Source organism: Hemicordylus capensis, chromosome 17 (genome assembly GCF_027244095.1).
Source record: "Hemicordylus capensis ecotype Gifberg chromosome 17, rHemCap1.1.pri, whole genome shotgun sequence".
Lineage (NCBI taxonomy): Eukaryota > Metazoa > Chordata > Lepidosauria > Squamata > Cordylidae > Hemicordylus > Hemicordylus capensis.
In genome coordinates this window covers 9,530,384-9,548,245 of record NC_069673.1, presented here as the reverse complement: position 1 = coordinate 9,548,245, position 17,862 = coordinate 9,530,384, and the positions used below count along the sequence as shown (strand labels likewise).

The 17,862-nt window shown below is 49.7% G+C and overlaps 1 protein-coding gene across 1 annotated transcript in view; it reads left to right on the top strand.

Moving 5' to 3' along the window:
* Nucleotides 1-16,740, top strand: part of URM1 (ubiquitin related modifier 1) — a 29,420-nt gene extending 12,680 nt beyond the window's left edge. The window contains exons 3-5 of the mRNA XM_053282609.1: nucleotides 7,421-7,502; nucleotides 11,528-11,576; nucleotides 13,529-16,740. Of these exons, the coding sequence (XP_053138584.1) occupies nucleotides 7,421-7,502; nucleotides 11,528-11,576; nucleotides 13,529-13,597 (200 nt within the window). The 3' untranslated portion in view covers nucleotides 13,598-16,740. The remainder of the gene's footprint in view (nucleotides 1-7,420; nucleotides 7,503-11,527; nucleotides 11,577-13,528) is intronic.
* Nucleotides 16,741-17,862: the final 1,122 nt, after the last annotated feature.

Below are 17,862 nucleotides of genomic sequence, written 5' to 3'. Positions count from 1 at the left end.
GTGCCTAATTTGCATATTGTGTAAATGGGCTTGAAAATCATTTTTGAAGAGTGACAGCACGTTTTGCTCCCTCACTCCACTTCTACAAGGGCTAGAGCTCGGCTTTTTTTTTTTTTAAGAAATGAAAGCTGAAATCCAGGCGAATCTGGGTGGGCTAAGCCATCTGGGAGAGATGCTTAAAATCCGGGTGGAACCTGGAATTCCGGGGGGCATGGCCACTCGAGTGGGGAGGGAATGTGTATGCCTAGCCGGACCCACATGAGAGGAAGGAGGAGCTCGGAAGGCAAGTTTGGAGAGAGAGAGAGTCCGGACAGCAGCGTTGTTTGATTCCTGAAGTTAGCGCCCTGACCCACTGAGGATAACCTTTCCCTCTTTCCTTCCACCCCACGCTTCTTGGCAGCCATGACACCGCCACAGCAAGGGCACCATTCTGGGGTGGCCCACCGTGGGGCACGGTCCCCCCAGTGAACTGCCCGGAGCTCTGGCTCTCACCAGCGCCTCCCTCTTCCGGGCTGGGGGGGGGAAGCACAGCAGTGGGAGCATCTTCACAGAGCCGGGGAGAGAGCTCCTGACCTCTTCTGCCTTCATGGCTGCCTGTAATAGAATATGAGTGACTTTAAAACACACACACACACACATCACTGAGTTGAATGATGCAAAGGGTTTTAAACACCCAGCAGTTAAGTTGCACCCGAGTAAAGTTGGTGGTGCTGGGAGGGGGGGGATTTGTGCGCAGGGTCCACCACCGCCCTTTAAACCGCTCGCTCAGCATTCGGTTCACACGGTCCCTGGTGCCAGCTGTTCCTTTCTCCCCCTCGCCCCGCCTGTTTGCAGAAGCCGCCCAGCCCCAGCCGCAGAATTGCTTTTCAAAAGAGCCACTTTCTGCTTAATTAAACAATGAGCCGGCCCAGTCCCTCTACACATCTGTAAAGACCCTTCTGCGGACCCTTTATCCCACAAACTGTTCCATTCTTGACTCCTCTTTCACTTGTAAATCGCCCCGGCCTCTCTCTTCTCCCCCCCCCCATGCCAATCCTCACACTGGCCTTCCCCCCCCCCCTTTTCGCTTTCAAGTGGAGCTGAGCTGAATCTATGGGGGCATGTTAGAGGCTGGAGCAGATTGGGTTAATGGAGCTTGCTGCATTTCTGGGGGGGGGACCGTGGGGGATGCCCGCAATTGGAGGTAGGTCATTGGAGTCCGACCCAGTGAATCTGCAGGCTGTCCACCCTAAAATGAAACCACGGTTGATGGATTAACCTGAATAATCAACAGAGTTAGGATCCTGGTTTTGAGGATGGCTTAAAATGGCAGCAAGGTGGGAAGGGGTGGGGCTGGGAATCTCATTCTCCCCACCATCCTAAAGCAGAATTAGGATCTTCCCCCACCCCCCTCCTCAATCCCGTTGGAATTTCACTAATGAGCCACTCCTGTGAGTGGAAAATACATTTCTGTGCTAACTCGGTTTAAGAAAATCAACACAGTAATTATTAACACGAATTCTGTTGGAACATCAGGAGCTGCCATATACTGAGTCAGACCATTGCTCTATCTAGCTCAGTATTGTCTTCACAGACTGGCAGCGGCTTCTCCAAGGATGCAGACAGGAATCTCTTTCAGCTCTATCTTGGAGAAGTCAGGGAGGGAACTTGGAGCCTTCTGCTCAGATCTTCCAGTGCTCACACTTCTTGTCTCCCATTCATATGCAACCAGGGTGGACCCTGCTTAGCTAAGGTGAAAGTCAGGCTTGCTACCACAAGACCAGTTCTCCTCGGAGTTTTAAATAATCCTTAAAATGAAGGCGACAGCACTTGATTAACCCCGAGTTAATCAAGTCAACTGAGTTACAGTGGTCCCTCGACTTACGAACTACTCGACATAAGTATTTTTTGAGTTACAAACGGCAGTTTTAGATCCAGTTTTAGATGCGGTTTTTTCGACTTACAAATTTTTAGATGGGGTTTCCTCGACTTACGAATTTTACATGCGGTTTCCTTGACTTGCCTGCCTGTTTACTGCCTGTTTATTCTTGAAAAGAAATGTTCCTGTGCAGTTTGCAAGCCTTACTGGGGGTCTGGGTCTTTTTTCTAGGCTCCGGAACGCATTAATCTGTTCCCAATGCATTCCTATGGGAAACCGCTTTTCGACTTACGAACTTTTCGACTTACAAATGTGCATTCGGAACGGATTAATTTTGTAAGTAGAGGGACCACTGTAACTAAGTCAACATACTTTGAATTAGTTGGGCAACAGGCTTTTTAATCTTTCCAATGCAAGGGCTTCGGAATATGTTGGTGCCATCTTCGGAGAGATGGGAGGAAACCCCTCTCTTGGTGTGGTGGTTGTCCTGCTGCGCCTAGTATTATTTATATTTTTATTCCCTCTTTCCTCCAAGGAGCTCAGAGCAGTGAACAAAGTTTCCTCCCCCACTGTTAAGCTTACAGCATTCCTGCGCATGTTGAATTGGGCTGAGAGAGACTGCCTGGCCCCTTGTCACCTAGCAGGCTTTCATGGCTGAATGGAGAATTGATCCTGGTTTCCCCACTTCCAATCTGACCTTCTAACCATTACATCGCAGGAGAGTGCGTGTCTTCCCCACATACCCCGGCCCCGCTCTTCAGAACTACGTATGCAGGGTAGATCGACGGCATAATCCACGGGTTCTCAAACACGGCTCGCCAGGTATTGTTGGACTACAGCTCCCATCAGCCCCAGCCCTAGTGCTGGTGGATGATGGGAGTTGTAGTCCAGCAATACCTGGCGAGCCGAGTTTGAGTACCCTTGACTTCAGCCATTTAAACGAATCGAATTAGCGAAGCTTTCTTGAATCGAGTGATTAATCGGATAAGAACATAAGAAAGTAAGAACAGCCCTGCTGGACCAGGCCCAAGAATGCCCATCGAGTCCAGCATCCTGTATCCCACAGTGGCTCACCAGATGCCTCTGGGAAGCCCACAGGCAAGAGGTGAAGGCGTGCCCTCTCTCTTGCTGTTGCTCTCCAGCAATTGAGAAATAGAGGCTTCTTGCCTCTGAGGCTGGAGGTGGCCTATAGCCATCAGGTGATTAAGGTAAAGTGTGCTGTCGAGTCGATTCCTGGCGCCCACAGAGCGCTGTGGTTTTCTTTGGTAGAATACAGGAGGGGTTGACCATTGCTTCCTCCCATGCAGTCTGAGATGATGCCTTTCAGCATCTTATTCTATCGCTGCTGCCCGATATAGTAGCAGCGGGGATTTGAACTGGCAACTGCTTGCTAGTCAAGCATTTCCCCGCTGTGCCACTTAAGGTGACATCATCAGGTGATTACACCTGCCTTAAAAACATTTCTGGCGCCGTTTCAAGTTTAAAAACACCCCGAAATTCCAGCACCTGAGATTTCTCCAGCAGCAATATAGGAAGATGCTGAAAGGCATCATCTCATACTGTGTGGGAGGAGGCAATGGTCAACCCCTCCTGTATTCTACCAAAGACAACCACAGGGCTCTGTGGGCACCAGGAGTCAACACCGACTCGACGGCACACTTTGCTGCCTATGGAAAATAGGTGATCACATTTCAAGACGTTCAGTTTTCCATGCGTTGGGATGTTTTTATCATCCTGACGTTCGGGCTTGCCACGGCCACATTTGCAATGGTGCCCTAGATGCTTTAAGTTTTTTTATTAAAAAATCACAAAGACTGCTTTAAAAGGTTGTCGATGTCAGGGAAATGGAAATTGGCAGGACTGTGCTCCCAAGATGACTCCATGGAAAGTCCAATTTGTTCATGGTCACCCTGACCGAACCTTTTCTTCTGTGCAAAAATGATGGATATTTTACCCTAATTTTTGGAGGGGGTTGAGATAAAAGACGGATAACACACACAAAGCTGTCAATGCACCAAGGCGATCTATCGCCTCTCTTCCGCCTCGAGGTTGCTGAAAACCGCTGTGAGCGTTCCATGCCCTGAGATGGTACCGGATGGCCAGAATTGGGGGGGGGGGTCCTGACCCATAGATGACCACACGATCCCTTGAGCCACACAGCCACTGAGCCGGACGTTTTGTGTGCGCTGGTGCTGGGCAGCTGCAGAAGCTCCGAGGCACAGGCTCAGCATCTGTGCTTCGGATCTTGGCGGGGGGGGGGGGGAGCAGGGGAGACAGAGATGACGGATATCGCCTCTCAGAAGACGGCATCTCATTAGCCGCACTCACACACAGCAGCTTCCACGGACGCGACAGATGCCTAGCTACCGTTGAGGAGGAGGCATTTTGCTCGCCTCGCCTTTATTCCCGGGGGGGCGGGCGGCGTATGATGCGGCCAGACCTGAGCTCCAAGCCGTGCTCCCCACCACCACCACCCCCCGCCTCGAAATTTCATTTGTTTCAGGGAGATTTCCGCAGGAGACCTTCCTGAAGTTGTGCTTGGCCTCTTGACTTCCCGGCTTCACCTGCTCTCTTTCCCCTTCTCCCCCTTATGAAGATCAGCCATCTGGTTTGGGAAGACCCCAAGGCGCAGAATTGGTTTATTCTGCGAGCCTTGCCTCGAAGGCTTTCTATCCGTAACCTGTGCCTTGGGCTGCCGTCACTGAGATCTGCGGGGGAGACCCTCCGCGGATTGGGAAGATCTCCTTGTCTCTCTCTCTCTCTCTTTCTCTCTCTCTCTTTCCCCAGTTGAAGAATAAGCCATCCATCAGCCAGGGCAGGATAACCGACGTCCCCACCCCCCATCTATGGGACTGGGAATAAAGCAAGAGGCATAGCCAAGGAGGTGGGGAGGGCCGTGGGACCGGGGGGGGGTGGATGGGGACCTTTGTCATGACGACGGGCCAGTGGCTGAGAATGTGGGGAGAGTGACGCTTGGCCGGAGTTAGTGACCTCAGCAAACCGGAGCTTGACCGTGGTCAGTATGATAAATGATCTCATTCTCTGGAGGGCGGGCGTTGTGGGGACGGGAGACGGCGGGGGCAGTGTCAAAGGAGGGCGGGCGTGTCCCCCCCCCCGCCCGCCCCCACGGCGAGGTGTCTGAGTGTACATCTTATTTATTACTGTGGCTTTCCATTTTGCGGTTGGAGTGTGTGCCGGTGGGTTTTTTTTTTGTTGTTGTTGTTGTTGTCTGCTGAATTGCTTCATATTTCTGAGCCACCCTCCCCAAATGATGTCGAAAACAAGGCCGCTGTCCAAAGCAGAGGGAAGAGAGCTGGCCTTCTGGCCAGCTAAGCAGGGCTGGCTTGGGTTTGCATTTGGATAGGTGACTCCATGTCAGCGCGGTGACAGCTTTCCCTTAGGGCAGGGCTGCAGAGGTTGGCCGAACAACTCCCATCATCCCTGACTGTTGGCCACTTTGGATGATGGGAGTTGTAGTCCATCAGCAGCTGGAGGGCTGACGTCAGGGGTGTAGCCACCATTGGGCGATAGGGTTCAAAGAACCCGGGCCACTACCCATCAGGGGCTGCACCTCGCGGCCCTGACACACACACACACACCCCCAGTCTGACGTCAGGCATGGTGGGGCATGGTTTAGCTCCCAAACACTTGACACAGACTGGCAGCGGCTTCTCCAAGGTGGCAGGCAGGAGTCTCCATCAGCCCTCTCTTGGAGATGCTGCCAGGGAGGGGACTTGGAACCTCAGATGCTCTTCCCAGAGCGGCTCCATCCCCTAAGGCAGGGCTGCTCAACTTTGGCGCTCCTGCAGATGTTGGCCTACAACTCCCATAATCCCTGGCTATCGGCCACTGTGATTGCGGATTATGGAAGTTGTACTTAAACACACACCCCCGGAAAAAAACCAGCTGGGTGGGGGCCTAAGTTGAGCAGGCCTGCCCTAAGGGGAAGATCTTGCAGTGCTCAAGTGTAGTCTCCCATTCAGATGCAAACCAGGGCAGAGCCTGCTTAGGGGCTGCTCTGGGAAGAGCGCCTGCACACTTGCATGGAGAAGCTTCCAGGTTCCCTCCCGGGCAGCATCTCCAAGATAGGGCTGAGCGAGACTCCTGCCTGCAACCTGGGAGAAGCCGCTGCCAGCTAGTGGAGACCAGGGTTCCCAACCGGTGGTACCTCCAGATATTACGGAACTATAACTCCCATCATTGTGGCCGGGGGTGATGGGAGTTGTAGTTCAGCAACATCTGGAGGGCCACAGGGTTGGGAACCCCTGGTGTAGACAATACTGAGTGTGGTTGTCCAAGAGTCTGAGCAGGTAGAAGGCACCACCTTCTGTTCCTAGGTGCAGAATATTCAGCTTTGGCCGATGCTTCGCCTGGACCACAGACCCAATTTGGTAGGGGGCTGCATTTAGGGTTGATGGAGGGCCACCACTGCCTCCCCCCCACCTCCGCCCCGGAGCCTTGCAGTGAATCACACTGTTCTAGGATGGGATTTTTGTCAATTCCCTCATTTCTTGGGGTTGTGAACTGCCCTGGGTACAGCAGCTGGGAAAGCGGCATACAAACGAAAAACGGAACCAGACCCTCTCTCTTCCTGCTTTGGAAACGTAGGCAAAACAGCCTGTGTCATGCTGTGAGAGGTGGAATCAGGAGTCCCGGGGAAAGATCGAGGGAAGGTACAGTATCCATTTTACTGCGTGGGACAAACGCAATGTCTTTATGTGGTGATAATATCAGTTCATTTCCTCTGCGGGGTGGGGGGGTGGGGTTGAGAAGAAAGAAAAAGGCAAAAAATATAATTTGTTAGAGGATTTTAGCAGAGTGACAAGTCATGCAAAGCAGATGCTGCTCTGGTGGTGCTGGGCTAAAGGGTTCCTCTTCATATATGAGGCTGCCTTAAACCGAGTCAGACTCTTGGTCCGTCTGCAACAGCATCGTCTACACTGACTGGCAGCAGCGCGTCCGGCTTTCAGGTGCTTCTTTCCCAGCACTGACCGGCAGCATTGCTCCGGGCTTTTAGGTGCTTATTTCCCAGGCAAGGGTATGGGGCCAGGTGATAGCTCAGTGGCAGAGCATCTGCTTTGTATGCAGACGGTCCCCGGTTCAGTCCCTGGTAGCATATCCCGTTAGGGCTGGGAGAGCCCCCTGCCTGCAGCCTTGCAGATGCTGCTGCCAGTCTGTGAAGACAATACTGAGCTAGCTGGACCAATAGTCGGACTCAGTATATGGCAGCTGCCGATGTTGCTGGGTAAAAGATGTCCTGTGAGACCAACCCACGTCTGGGAATCCAAACTTCCCTTTTAGTGCCACAAATCAAGGAGATGTTGCTGGTGTCTTTCTTACGTTTCTTTTTGAGATTGTGAGCCCTTTGCGGGCAGGGAGCCATTTTAATTAATTAATTATTTTATTGATCTCTGGATGTAAACCGCTTTGGGCATTCAGGTTGAGACGCGGTGTATAAGTATTTGCCATATTCATACAAACCTAGAATCTTTCTCAGCACTGGTGAGATGACACAAACCCAGAAGTCTCCCTTTCTCTCTCTTTCTCTCTCACTTCTTCCAGGGGACGTTCGCAACCTGCTGGTGTGGATCAAAGAGAATTTGCTGAAAGAAAGGCCAGAGTTATTTGTCCAGGGAGACTCTGTGTAAGTACCGCAATTGCTCTGCTGTGGATTTTGGACTTGTGTACACTTCCTAGACTCCCAGGCACAAATCCCCCAGACGGCGAGGGCAGAGTTGTGCTTCGTTACGACTTATTGTTTTATTGTCTTTAATTCTTTTGTGGCGGGTTTTAGACCCACAGCAGTGCTTATGGCTGGGGATGATGGGAGTTGTAGTCCCACAGTGTCTGGGGACCCGCTTTTGAGACCCCCTGGCTTAGCCTCCCCCTCCACAAATATCCCCTGCCAACTCAGCAAAGAGGCACCTTTTTAAAAGGCGTGATTCTCTTTATTGAGCAGGGGGAGAGCAGCTGGCCCTCTCCATCCCCAGCACAGCATCCCTCCAGTGGTCTCTCTCAGCACCATGTTGGAGATGCTGCCAGGAAGGGAACTTGGAACCTTCTGCTCTTCCCAGAGTGGCCCCATCCCCTGAGGGGAAGATCTTGCAGTGCTCACACAAGTAATCTCCCATTCACATGCAAACCTGCTAACTTGGCAAAGAGGCACCTTTTTATGTCATTCTCTTCATTGATCAGGTGGAGAGCAACTGGCCCTGTCCATCCCCAGCACAGCATCCCTCCAGTGACTTATGCTGGTGTCTATCTTGTGTTTCTTTTTAGATTGTGAGCCCTTTTGGGGACAGGGAGCCATCTAATTTATTTATTATTGCTCTGTGTAAACCGCCCTCAGCCATTTTCAGAAGGGCGGTATAGAAATTGAATAAATAAATAATTGGGCAACTCCGAATTCCGGCAACCCGCCCCCCAAGACCCCCTCTTAATCCATCATATAGAATTTGATACACCTCTCTCTCGCGTCCCGGCCTCCCTGCAACCTCTATATAACTTGGTTTCCTCTGCCCCACACCCACCCACCTCCACCTCGCTGTGCTGACACAGACTACTCCAACACTGCCTGGCTGAGCCACCTTGGAAATTACTCTGGGTCGTCCCCCCACCCCGCCTTCATCTCCAGAAGCCCCAGAGCTGCTCTCCTCCCGGTTCCCGTCTCCATGAGCCAGTGTGCCAGCTCTCCCCACAACCCCCCCCCCAGCAGAGGTAGTTTTGTCAGGCTGCACCAGCAATCAAAACCGGGGGAATCCCTCGGCCCCAGAGCCAATCCTGGCTGTTGGCAGCCGCGAGCAGAAGGACTGCGGTTCTTTGCGTCTTCAGCCGCATCGATCTCCCCGCCCCCGCTCGATTTGCAGGGCAGAGATTTCAATTACGAGGCTGAACCGTGCTGTATCGGAGAACCGTGCTGTATCGTGCTGTGCCGGCCTGCAGCTGTCTCGGGACCTGTCTGTGTCTGCTTGTGAGCTCTGCATTCCCAAGTGGCCGCCCCGTCCCAGGTTCCGATTCCCCAGCAAATATATGTATATTTGTAATAATGTACAGTAGACTTCATGGTACCTAGCATTGTTTCCCGCGCTCCCTGTGATTCCTAGGTGGGGCTGACTGCACCTCCCATCATCTCCAGGCAAAGGCCACTGCAGCTGAGGGTGATGGGAGTTGTAGTCGGCAACATCTGGGACTCCCCGAGACAGGGAGTGCTGGCTGTTTTATGATTTATTATAGTATTTATTTATTTAAAATATTTCTAAGGTAAAGTAAAGTGTGCCGTCAAGTCGATTTCGACTCTTGGCACCCACAGAGCCCTGTGGTTGTCTTTGGTAGAATACAGGAGGGGTTTACCATTGCCTCCTCCCACACAGTATGAGATGATGCCTTTCAGCATCTTCCTAGATCGCTGCTGCCGGATAGAGGTGTTTCCCATAGTCTGGGAAACATCTCAGCGGAGTTTCGAACCGGCTACCTTCTGCTTGTTAGTCAAACATTTCCCCACTGTGCCACTTAAGGTGACCTTAAAATATTTCTGTACCACCCAAAACATGCTTCTCTGGGCGGTTTACAATGGAAATCATTGAAAACATAAAATCCATTAACCATTAAAATCAATGAACACCTTGAAAACCCAATATTAAAAATATTAAAACCCTAAATCTGATTAAAAGCCTGGGTGAACAGATGCGTCTTCAGTGCCTTTTGAAAAGTTGCCAGAGATGGGGAGGCTCTTGTTTCAATAGGGAGCGCAATTCCAAAGTCCAGGGAGAGCGACGGAGAAGGCCCAATGCTCTTGACGCAATAGCGCAGCCCAACAGAAAGGCGGCCACGGCAGAACAGGTTCCGTGTGAATGCGAGCTCCATTTGGGCCACCCCACGCCTGCGGTGAAGCGCAAAATCTGGCTTGCTCCCATCACCCTGCTGTGGGGCCAGCCCCCTTTCAAAAGCAACCTGTGCAACGGCTTGAGAGAGAGTGCCTTGCCCCATACGTCCCAACTCGCACCTTAAGATCTTCTTCAGAGGCCCTGCTCCCAGTGGCCCAGCCAAGTGAGGTCAGGCGGGTGGCTACCTTCTGTGGCTACCAGGGAGAGGGCCTTTTTGATGGTGGCAAGGCTCACCTGGCTCCATCACTTTGTTCTTTTCAGTGCCGGGTGAAGCCCTTTTTGTTCACTCAGGCTTTTTAAGATCCATCGGGGGAAAGTTTTAAAAATCTTTTGTATTGTATTTTGTGCGCGGTGGTGTTTGTTTTTCTATGAATACTACAAATATTTAGATACCACTTTTCAACAAAGTTCCCACAGCAGTTAACATAGCTATAAAGAAATAACTAGGCTCCCTGTCCCCAAAAAACATAAGATAGACACCGGCAACAGCCACTGGAGGGATGCTGTGCTGGGGATGGAGAGGGCCAGTTGCTCTCCCCCTGCTCAATAAAGAGACTCACCACTTTAGAAAAGGTGCCTCTTTGCCCTGTTAGCAGGGGACATGTTTTATATGTTTGTGTTGGATCTTTTAAAAAAAATAAACTGTTGTGGTGTTGTGAGCCTCCTAGAAAACAATTTGACTTGCGGAACTCGCTGCCACTGCAATGTCACCTGGCTTAGATGGCTCTAAAAAGGGATTAGATGTATCTGTGGCATCTGAACATCATGCTTAGATTTTCCACCAATGATCAGTGCCTGCTGGGACTCGTGGTGACATATGTAGCCCTTTCTGCCATCCCATGATGAGGGAAAGCAGAATATATTTTGTAGGATTAGTAAACAGAACCCTGTGTTGCAGGCTAAAAAGCATGATTATTCCCTGAATCAATTTTCAGATACTGCACATTTTCAGACACATCCTTGCAACTAGGAGAAAAAATATTTTTCTTTGTCTGTTCTTTGTAATCAAAAGCTTAAAGAGTTCTTCAGCAAAGTCAGCTTGCCACCATTTTTAAAAAAACGGTTGTCAAATTCTGTGCGGAGCTGCGTACAGCAGTTGGCAGAAGGGCCCGCATTCATTCTGCTGGTGGGTTGTGCTTGTTTTTATTTGGTTTAAAGAACTGCAAGTATTAAGCTGAAATTCAGAGTTCCTTGCAGAGCGAAAGGATCTCCACTTTTTCTTGGGGGAAAGGGTTGTGAAGTAGGAGGCCAGAACTGCTGAGGAGGGGAGAGCTGGTCTTGTGATAGCAAGCATGAATTGTCCCCCTTGCTAAGCAGGGGCTGCCTTGGTTTGCATTTGGATGGGTGAGTACATGTGAGCATTGTAAGATGTTCCTCTTAGGGGATGGGGCCATAACTCAGTGGAAGAGCATCTGCATGCTTGCATGCAGAAGGTCCCGGGTTCACTCCCTGGTATCTCCAGCTAAGGCTGGCAGAGACGTCTGCTTGCGACTTTGCAGAAATGCTGCCAGTCAGTGTTGACAATGGACCGAGGGTCTGACTTAGTATACAGCAGCTTCCTATGTCCCTAAATAACCCAGATGTTGCGTGTTCTCAAGTCTCTCTTTAGGAACAGAGGAAGCGGCCTTCTACGGAGTCAGACCCCAAGTCAGAATCAAAACCTTGTCCATTAATTCAGTCATCTAACCCAAATGTTGCATGTTCTCCATCTCTCCGCTGCTGAATAACGGCCGTCCACAGGCCTTCTTTCCTGTCCCGCTAATGGTCATCTCTGTTTTCCCTGCAGCCGGCCAGGAATCCTGGTGCTTATCAATGACGCAGACTGGGAACTGATGGTTGGTATGACTTTCGCCGTTTTGGATGCATCTGTGTGGAGTGAAATTGCTAGAGTAGAAACTCTGGCTAAATGTGGCTGTAGCCCCCGAGACCAGCTGGCTCCTGGGTCTGAGGATAGGCTGGTTTGGAAGAGGGGGAAATGGAGGGATGCTGGGAGGAAACCGGGGTCGGTGGCATACTGCAATACAGTGATTTCCCAAACCTCGAAGGATAGCGTCCCCCTCGAGGTCTCAGGCTCTTGAGACTTTGGGATAGAGCCTCAGCTCAGTGGGAAAGCACCGGCGTGGCATGCAGAAGGTCCCAGGTTCACTCCCTGGCAGTATCTCCAGGAAGGGCTGGGAAGCACACCTGCCTGAAACCTTAGAGAGCTGCTGCCAGTCAGAGTAGGCAATCCTGAGCTAGATGGACCTAGGATCTGACTCAGGATAGGGCAGCTCTCTATACTGAGGGAGGGGACCATAAATCAGTGGCAGAGCGCCTGCTTTGCATGCAGAAGACCCCAAATTTCCATCCCCGGCCACGTCTCCGGGTAGGGCTAGGAGAGACGCCTGCCTGGAACCTTGGAGAGGCTGCTGCCAGTCAGAGTATTTATTTAACATATTTTTCTGTCGCCCCAAACTTACATCTCTGGGCGGTTGACAACCAAACAAAATAAATGACAACAGAAAAGGGTAAAACATTAGTTAAAGCAAAATAAATGACAACAGAAAAAGTTGAAACCTTATAACAATTTAAAATCTTTAAAACAATTTTTAAAAACAATTTTTAAAACTATTAAAACAGTATTTAATTAAAAGCCTGGGTGAACAGATGCGTCTTTAAAGGCTTTTAAAAAGTAGTCAGAGATGGAGAGGCTCTTATTTCAGCAGGGAGCACATTCCAAAGCTTTCGGGGCAGCAGCGGAGAAGGCCCGTCCCTGAGTAGCCACCAGACAAGCCGGTGGCAACTGCAGACGGGCCTCTCCTGATGACCTCAATGAGCAGTGGGGTTCATGACGAAGAAGACGTCCTCTTAAATACCCAGGGCCCAAGTGTTCTTAAAAAACAACTAAAAACACATCTTTTTTTAAAGAGGTTTTAAAGGTTTCGCCTGTGGCTTATGTCTGGCAGGTTCTTTAGTTTTTATAATTCTCAGTTTTTAGCCTTTGAGATAACTTTTTAATTGGGAACTTGGCGCTCTGCGAACGGACGAACAAACACTTCTGCAAATTGCAGTCCTCGGTTTCAAACGCAGAAGTCCACGCAGTCCAGTGAGAGCAGCCATATCCGTTTCTGTCTTCATCTACTAAGGGGGATGCAGATCTAGTGAGATAGAAACTTCTCTTTACTGTGCACTTGTGTTCCCATCATGCCTGAACATCTCAATGTGTAAATAAAGAAGAAGATGCTGCCAGCCAGGGTTTGACACTGGCAACTGGTAATCTGTGGGTTCAGTATGACAGCCAACCCCCCCCCCCCCGGTTTCTGTGCTACTCAACGCAGCTTGGATAAGGGAAAAGCCAACTGGGGCCAAATGCCACGTCTTCATGGCTGGATCCAGTTGCTGACCAGCACCCCTGGAGAGAGTTAACCAAGAGCCCTGCCTTCTTATGGGCACATCTGTTATGACTTTGGCAGGTGTTAGCAGTGGGAAGTGAATGGTTTTATCTGTGCAAATCTGCTGGAGTTTTTTTCTTTGAAATCTTGTATTTGCATTCTTCCTCCTTTTTTTGCATTGATTTTATTCCGAGTTTTGTGGGGTTTCCTTTCCTTTTTGTTTTGAGTCCCCAAACACTGGGCACCATCTTTTAAATCAATCTTTTAAATAAAACAAACCCTGCAAAGCTCTCCCTCACCCTCACATCATACTTGGTTCCTAATGTTTTCTGCCTTGTGGCCTCCGGGTAGATTAAAATTTGCAATAAGTCATTTTCAGAAATGATTCTCTCTTTGCTTTCTTTTTCTGCCTTCAGGGGGAGCTGGACTATCAACTCCAGGACCAAGATAATGTGGTTTTCATCTCCACCTTACATGGTGGTTAGCTGGCTGGAAAAATGTCGAAACAAAACCATCCCCGGGCCAGAAATTCCCCTCTCCACTCCCTCTGCCAGCATGCAAGATCCCGTTTCCTCCTAGAGGCCGCCTTTTAAAAAGCCTGCCTGAGCTCCAATGAAAGAGGGGCTTGCCTTTTTGCCTCTGATCCGAGTCAGTTATGGCCTTTTCACAGCCGTACGCCGGAAGACTGCGGTTGTCTGCCTGAGCCGTATCGGGCGATCTGGGTTCGATTCGCTAGGCGAGCGTTTCGGTTGTGTGGCGTGACGCTTTGAACAGTAGTCCCCCTCGAGCTGTCTTGTGAACGGCGACGCTGAATTTGTGACTGCTAGGAACTCGCTTGTTTCTTACCTTGTGCGTCTTTTAGATTCGGGCAGCACAACCGGGCCCATTTCTCGTGCTACGGTGGACTTTTGCTTCTTCCCCCGTTTAAGATCATTTTTCTCTGTGCGGAAGCTGCTCTCTTGCCAAAGATTTTGTAACACCGTTGGGTATGGATGAAAGGGACTGGATCGAGTGTGATGCCGCGAACCAAGTATTGCATTCAGAGTTGGGAGATGTGGATTCAAGTTCTGCCTCAGCCATGGGATTTTAGCTGAGTGCTCATGAGCAAATTTCTCAATGCAAGGGGATTTGTAGGGACCCACCTTTCAGGCTGGTTGTGAAAGATCTGCAATAAAGATTGTAAAATGGTTTTGACATTGAAAAGTGCCATATGGGTCCTTGATTAAAAAAAATACTGCCACTGTTTTGTGATGCATCACGATCTGGATTGTGTAGGCCAGCATCTGGGCCAAGAGGCATCTTTTAGAACATAAGAACAGCCCTGCTGGATCCTGATCCCAAGACCTGTCTAGTCCAGCATCCTCTTTCCCACACTGGCCCACCAGATACCTCTGGGGAGCCCACAGGGCAAGAGCTGAGGGCATGCCCTCTCTCCTGCTGTTGCTCCCCTGCAACTGGGATTCAGAGGCATCTTGCCTCTGAGGCTGGAGGTGGCTTATAGCCCTCCGACTAGTAGCCATTGATAGCCCTGTCCTCCATGAATATATCTAACCCCCTCTTAAAGCCATCCAGGTTGTTGGCTTTCACCGCATCTGGTGGCAGAGAGTTCCACAAGTTGCTTATCCATTGTGTGAAAAAGTACTTCCTTTTGGTCAGTCCTAAAACCACCACTTTTAAAGTGGCGACTCTTACTTAGCAGAGAGAGATCACTTGGCCGTGATCTCTCCTCCCAGCAGAACCCTCCCTCCCTGTGGCTGTCGCTGGTGTCTCCCTAGTGTTATGGCATCGATTGTGGGCGTGGGGACCATGATCTCATTCCTTTTGCTCTGTAAACTGCTTCGAGATGTTGCTGTTGAAAAGCAATAGCTAAATATTGCTACTAATAGTAGCCACCTAATGGCGCAGCGGGGAAGTAACCTGCCTGGAGAGCAGGAGGCTGTTGGTTCGAATCCCCACTGGCGTGTTTCCCAGAATATGGGAAACTTCTATATCGGGCAGCAGGGATATAGGAATGTGCTGAAAGGCATCATCTCATACTGCGTGGGAGATGGCAACGGTCAACCCCTCCTGTATTCTACCAAGAAAACCACAGGGCTCTGTGGTCGCCAGGAGTCTACACCGACTCGATGACACAACCAACTAATAACAGTAACCCATTTACACAGCTAGAGGTAAGAGCTTCCAGATGAGACACTGATATTGACAACTTTGTTTTTCCTCCCTTGCTTCCCCTTATGCCTGGAACTGCCTCCCCAGCCTCCTCCAGAATTCCCCCTCACCTGCTTCCTTCAAATCCTTCCACAAAAATCCGTCTCATCCTTTGGCACAGCCCCGTACCTCACTATAGCTAAGCCCCCATCCCTGGATCTGAAATGAATATATCTTCAATTCCTCTTTGCCCCTGCTTCCCTCTCTTTCATCCATCCATTTCCCTTTCTTCCATCTTCCTTGTATCACTCTTTAGATTGGGAACTCTTTGGGGTTGAGTTCTCTTTGAGAACTCTTTGAGCCTGCCTAGGAAATGTGTGTGCCCTTAAAACCAAAGGGTGGGGAAATATCCAAAACAAGATCATATCGCAACGCTGCGAGCCAGCTTTCAGGTTCTCCAGTTTGCTTCCTCTGTCTGGATGTCAAGCAAAACATGGACCATTCTGCACATGCTCTTTTGTACTCTGCACGTTCCTGGCCTCAACATTCAGAACATGGTTCAAGAGTCAAGGTGCAAGCAAAGTGCTATTTTCCCCCTCCCACCCACCCCCATAGCCAGTTTTGACAGCCCTTTAAAAAAATAAAATCAAATTCCAAGAGGGGAAAGAGAGAAAATGTTGTGTAGTGGTTAGAGTGCCTGGTTAGGGCTGTGGAGACCTGGGTTCGAATCCTAGATTGTTTTGTGCTGATCGCCTGATTCAGACATGCTGTACAAGTGTACAGACATCTGTACACTCGTACGTGTGTTTCTGTGAATGACTATACCTGTGTTCATTTTAAAAAGAACCTGGATACAGGCCCATCAAACGCATGATACAGATAGGAAGGATACTGCTGTACCTGCGTCCAATGTAACGTGAATGACTGTACCTGTGTACAGATCCGTACCTGTGTACACGTGTATGAGTGTTGAACAAAACATGTGAATGGGCCTTATGAGATTTGATGTTTTGGGCTGCCTTGAGCACATGTGAAAAGGCCGGATAAAATAAATAGAATTCCCGCTTGGCCGTGAAACTCACAGGATGACCTGGTGTTGTCTCTAAAGTCCCTTTTTAACAGCATACCCCAGTTGTCCTGAGCAGTTCTATCTGGAATTACTTTTGACAGACCAATGGGATGTAGTATCTTATAACGTGGCGAAGTGTTGTTTCCTGGCTAACAAGATTAGGATAAGAAATGTTGAGAAGCCAGATATGGGGTTGGATTGAATTAAATTTTAGATGATTATAATGCATGGAGCCCTCTGTTTTATGTAATGGATAAACTTGGGTGTTACGGTTCTGTTTGATGGTTTAATAGTTTATTACTTATTTGACCAAGTTCGCTTTTATGTCCAAGCTTGCTTTTATGTAAAGCTTTTGTACTTAGTGTTTTGCTGGTCGAATGACCGTAACAATAAAGATTTGATTTGATTTGATTTGGTGCTGTCTCTGTCTCTCCCCAAGTTAACTTGGCGTCGGCTTGGGTGGGGTAAAGCATGTACACTATCCTGAACTCCTTGCAAGAAGGGTAGGTAAACAGGAGGAGAGCTGGTCTTGTGGTAGCGAGGGTGAATGAATTGCCCCCTCGGCTAAGCAGGATCTGCCCGGGTTTGCATTTGGGTGGGTGGCCACATGAGAGCCCTGTAAGATACTCCCCTTAAGGGATGGGACCACAGCTCAGTGGAAGAGCATCTACATGCTTCCAAGCAAAAGGTCCCCAGTTCAATCGGTGGCAGCATCTCCAAGATAGGGCTGAGAGAGAGAGACACTCCTGCCTGCAACCTCAGAGAAGCTGCTGCCAGTCTGTGTAGACAATTCTAAGCTAGATGGACCAAGGGTCTGATTCAGTATACAGCAGCTTCTTATGTATGTCTGCCTTGGGGTACCAGGACGAAAAGCAATACACAAATATAAATAATGTAGCTTTAAAAAGAAGTGAAATGTTGTGAGTTGCTACCAAAATGCACTCCCCTGGTAGATATACTAGTTTTCTGGTGGTCGAATTGGAGGCCAAGATTCACACCAGTTGAGGGTGCTCCCTCCAGACACGTAAGATCAGCCTTGCTGGATCAGGCCCAAGGCCAATCTACTTCAGGGTCCTGTTTCCCACAGTGGCCCACCAGGTTGTGCACAGCGCTCTCCCTGAAGTGCGGGCTTAAGCCGCTGCCAGTCTGTGCAGACAATATTGAGCTCGATGTACCAATGGTCTGACTCAGTATATGGCAGCTTCCGATGTTCCTAAAGCAGAGGTTTAGGCCCCTTGTTTAAAGATGGCTATTTAAAAACACACACCTTGCTTTATAAAGATGAACTTCTATAATGCTTTCGCCCCTACTGGTGAGTTAGCATGGCTGTTAAAAGAGAATTCTGGCACGGAAAATGGCTTGGAACAAGACTGCAATCTAACTGCTTATGAATGTCTCAGCAAAACGGCCTTCCCTAAACTAATTTTCTGGTTTCAGCAGGACTTGCTCACACGTTGTGATTGTGTTACGAACCTGGCTTTTTGTGGTTCTCCGTGTTAATTCCAGCAACCTAGAGAATGGTTTCTGTCGGCT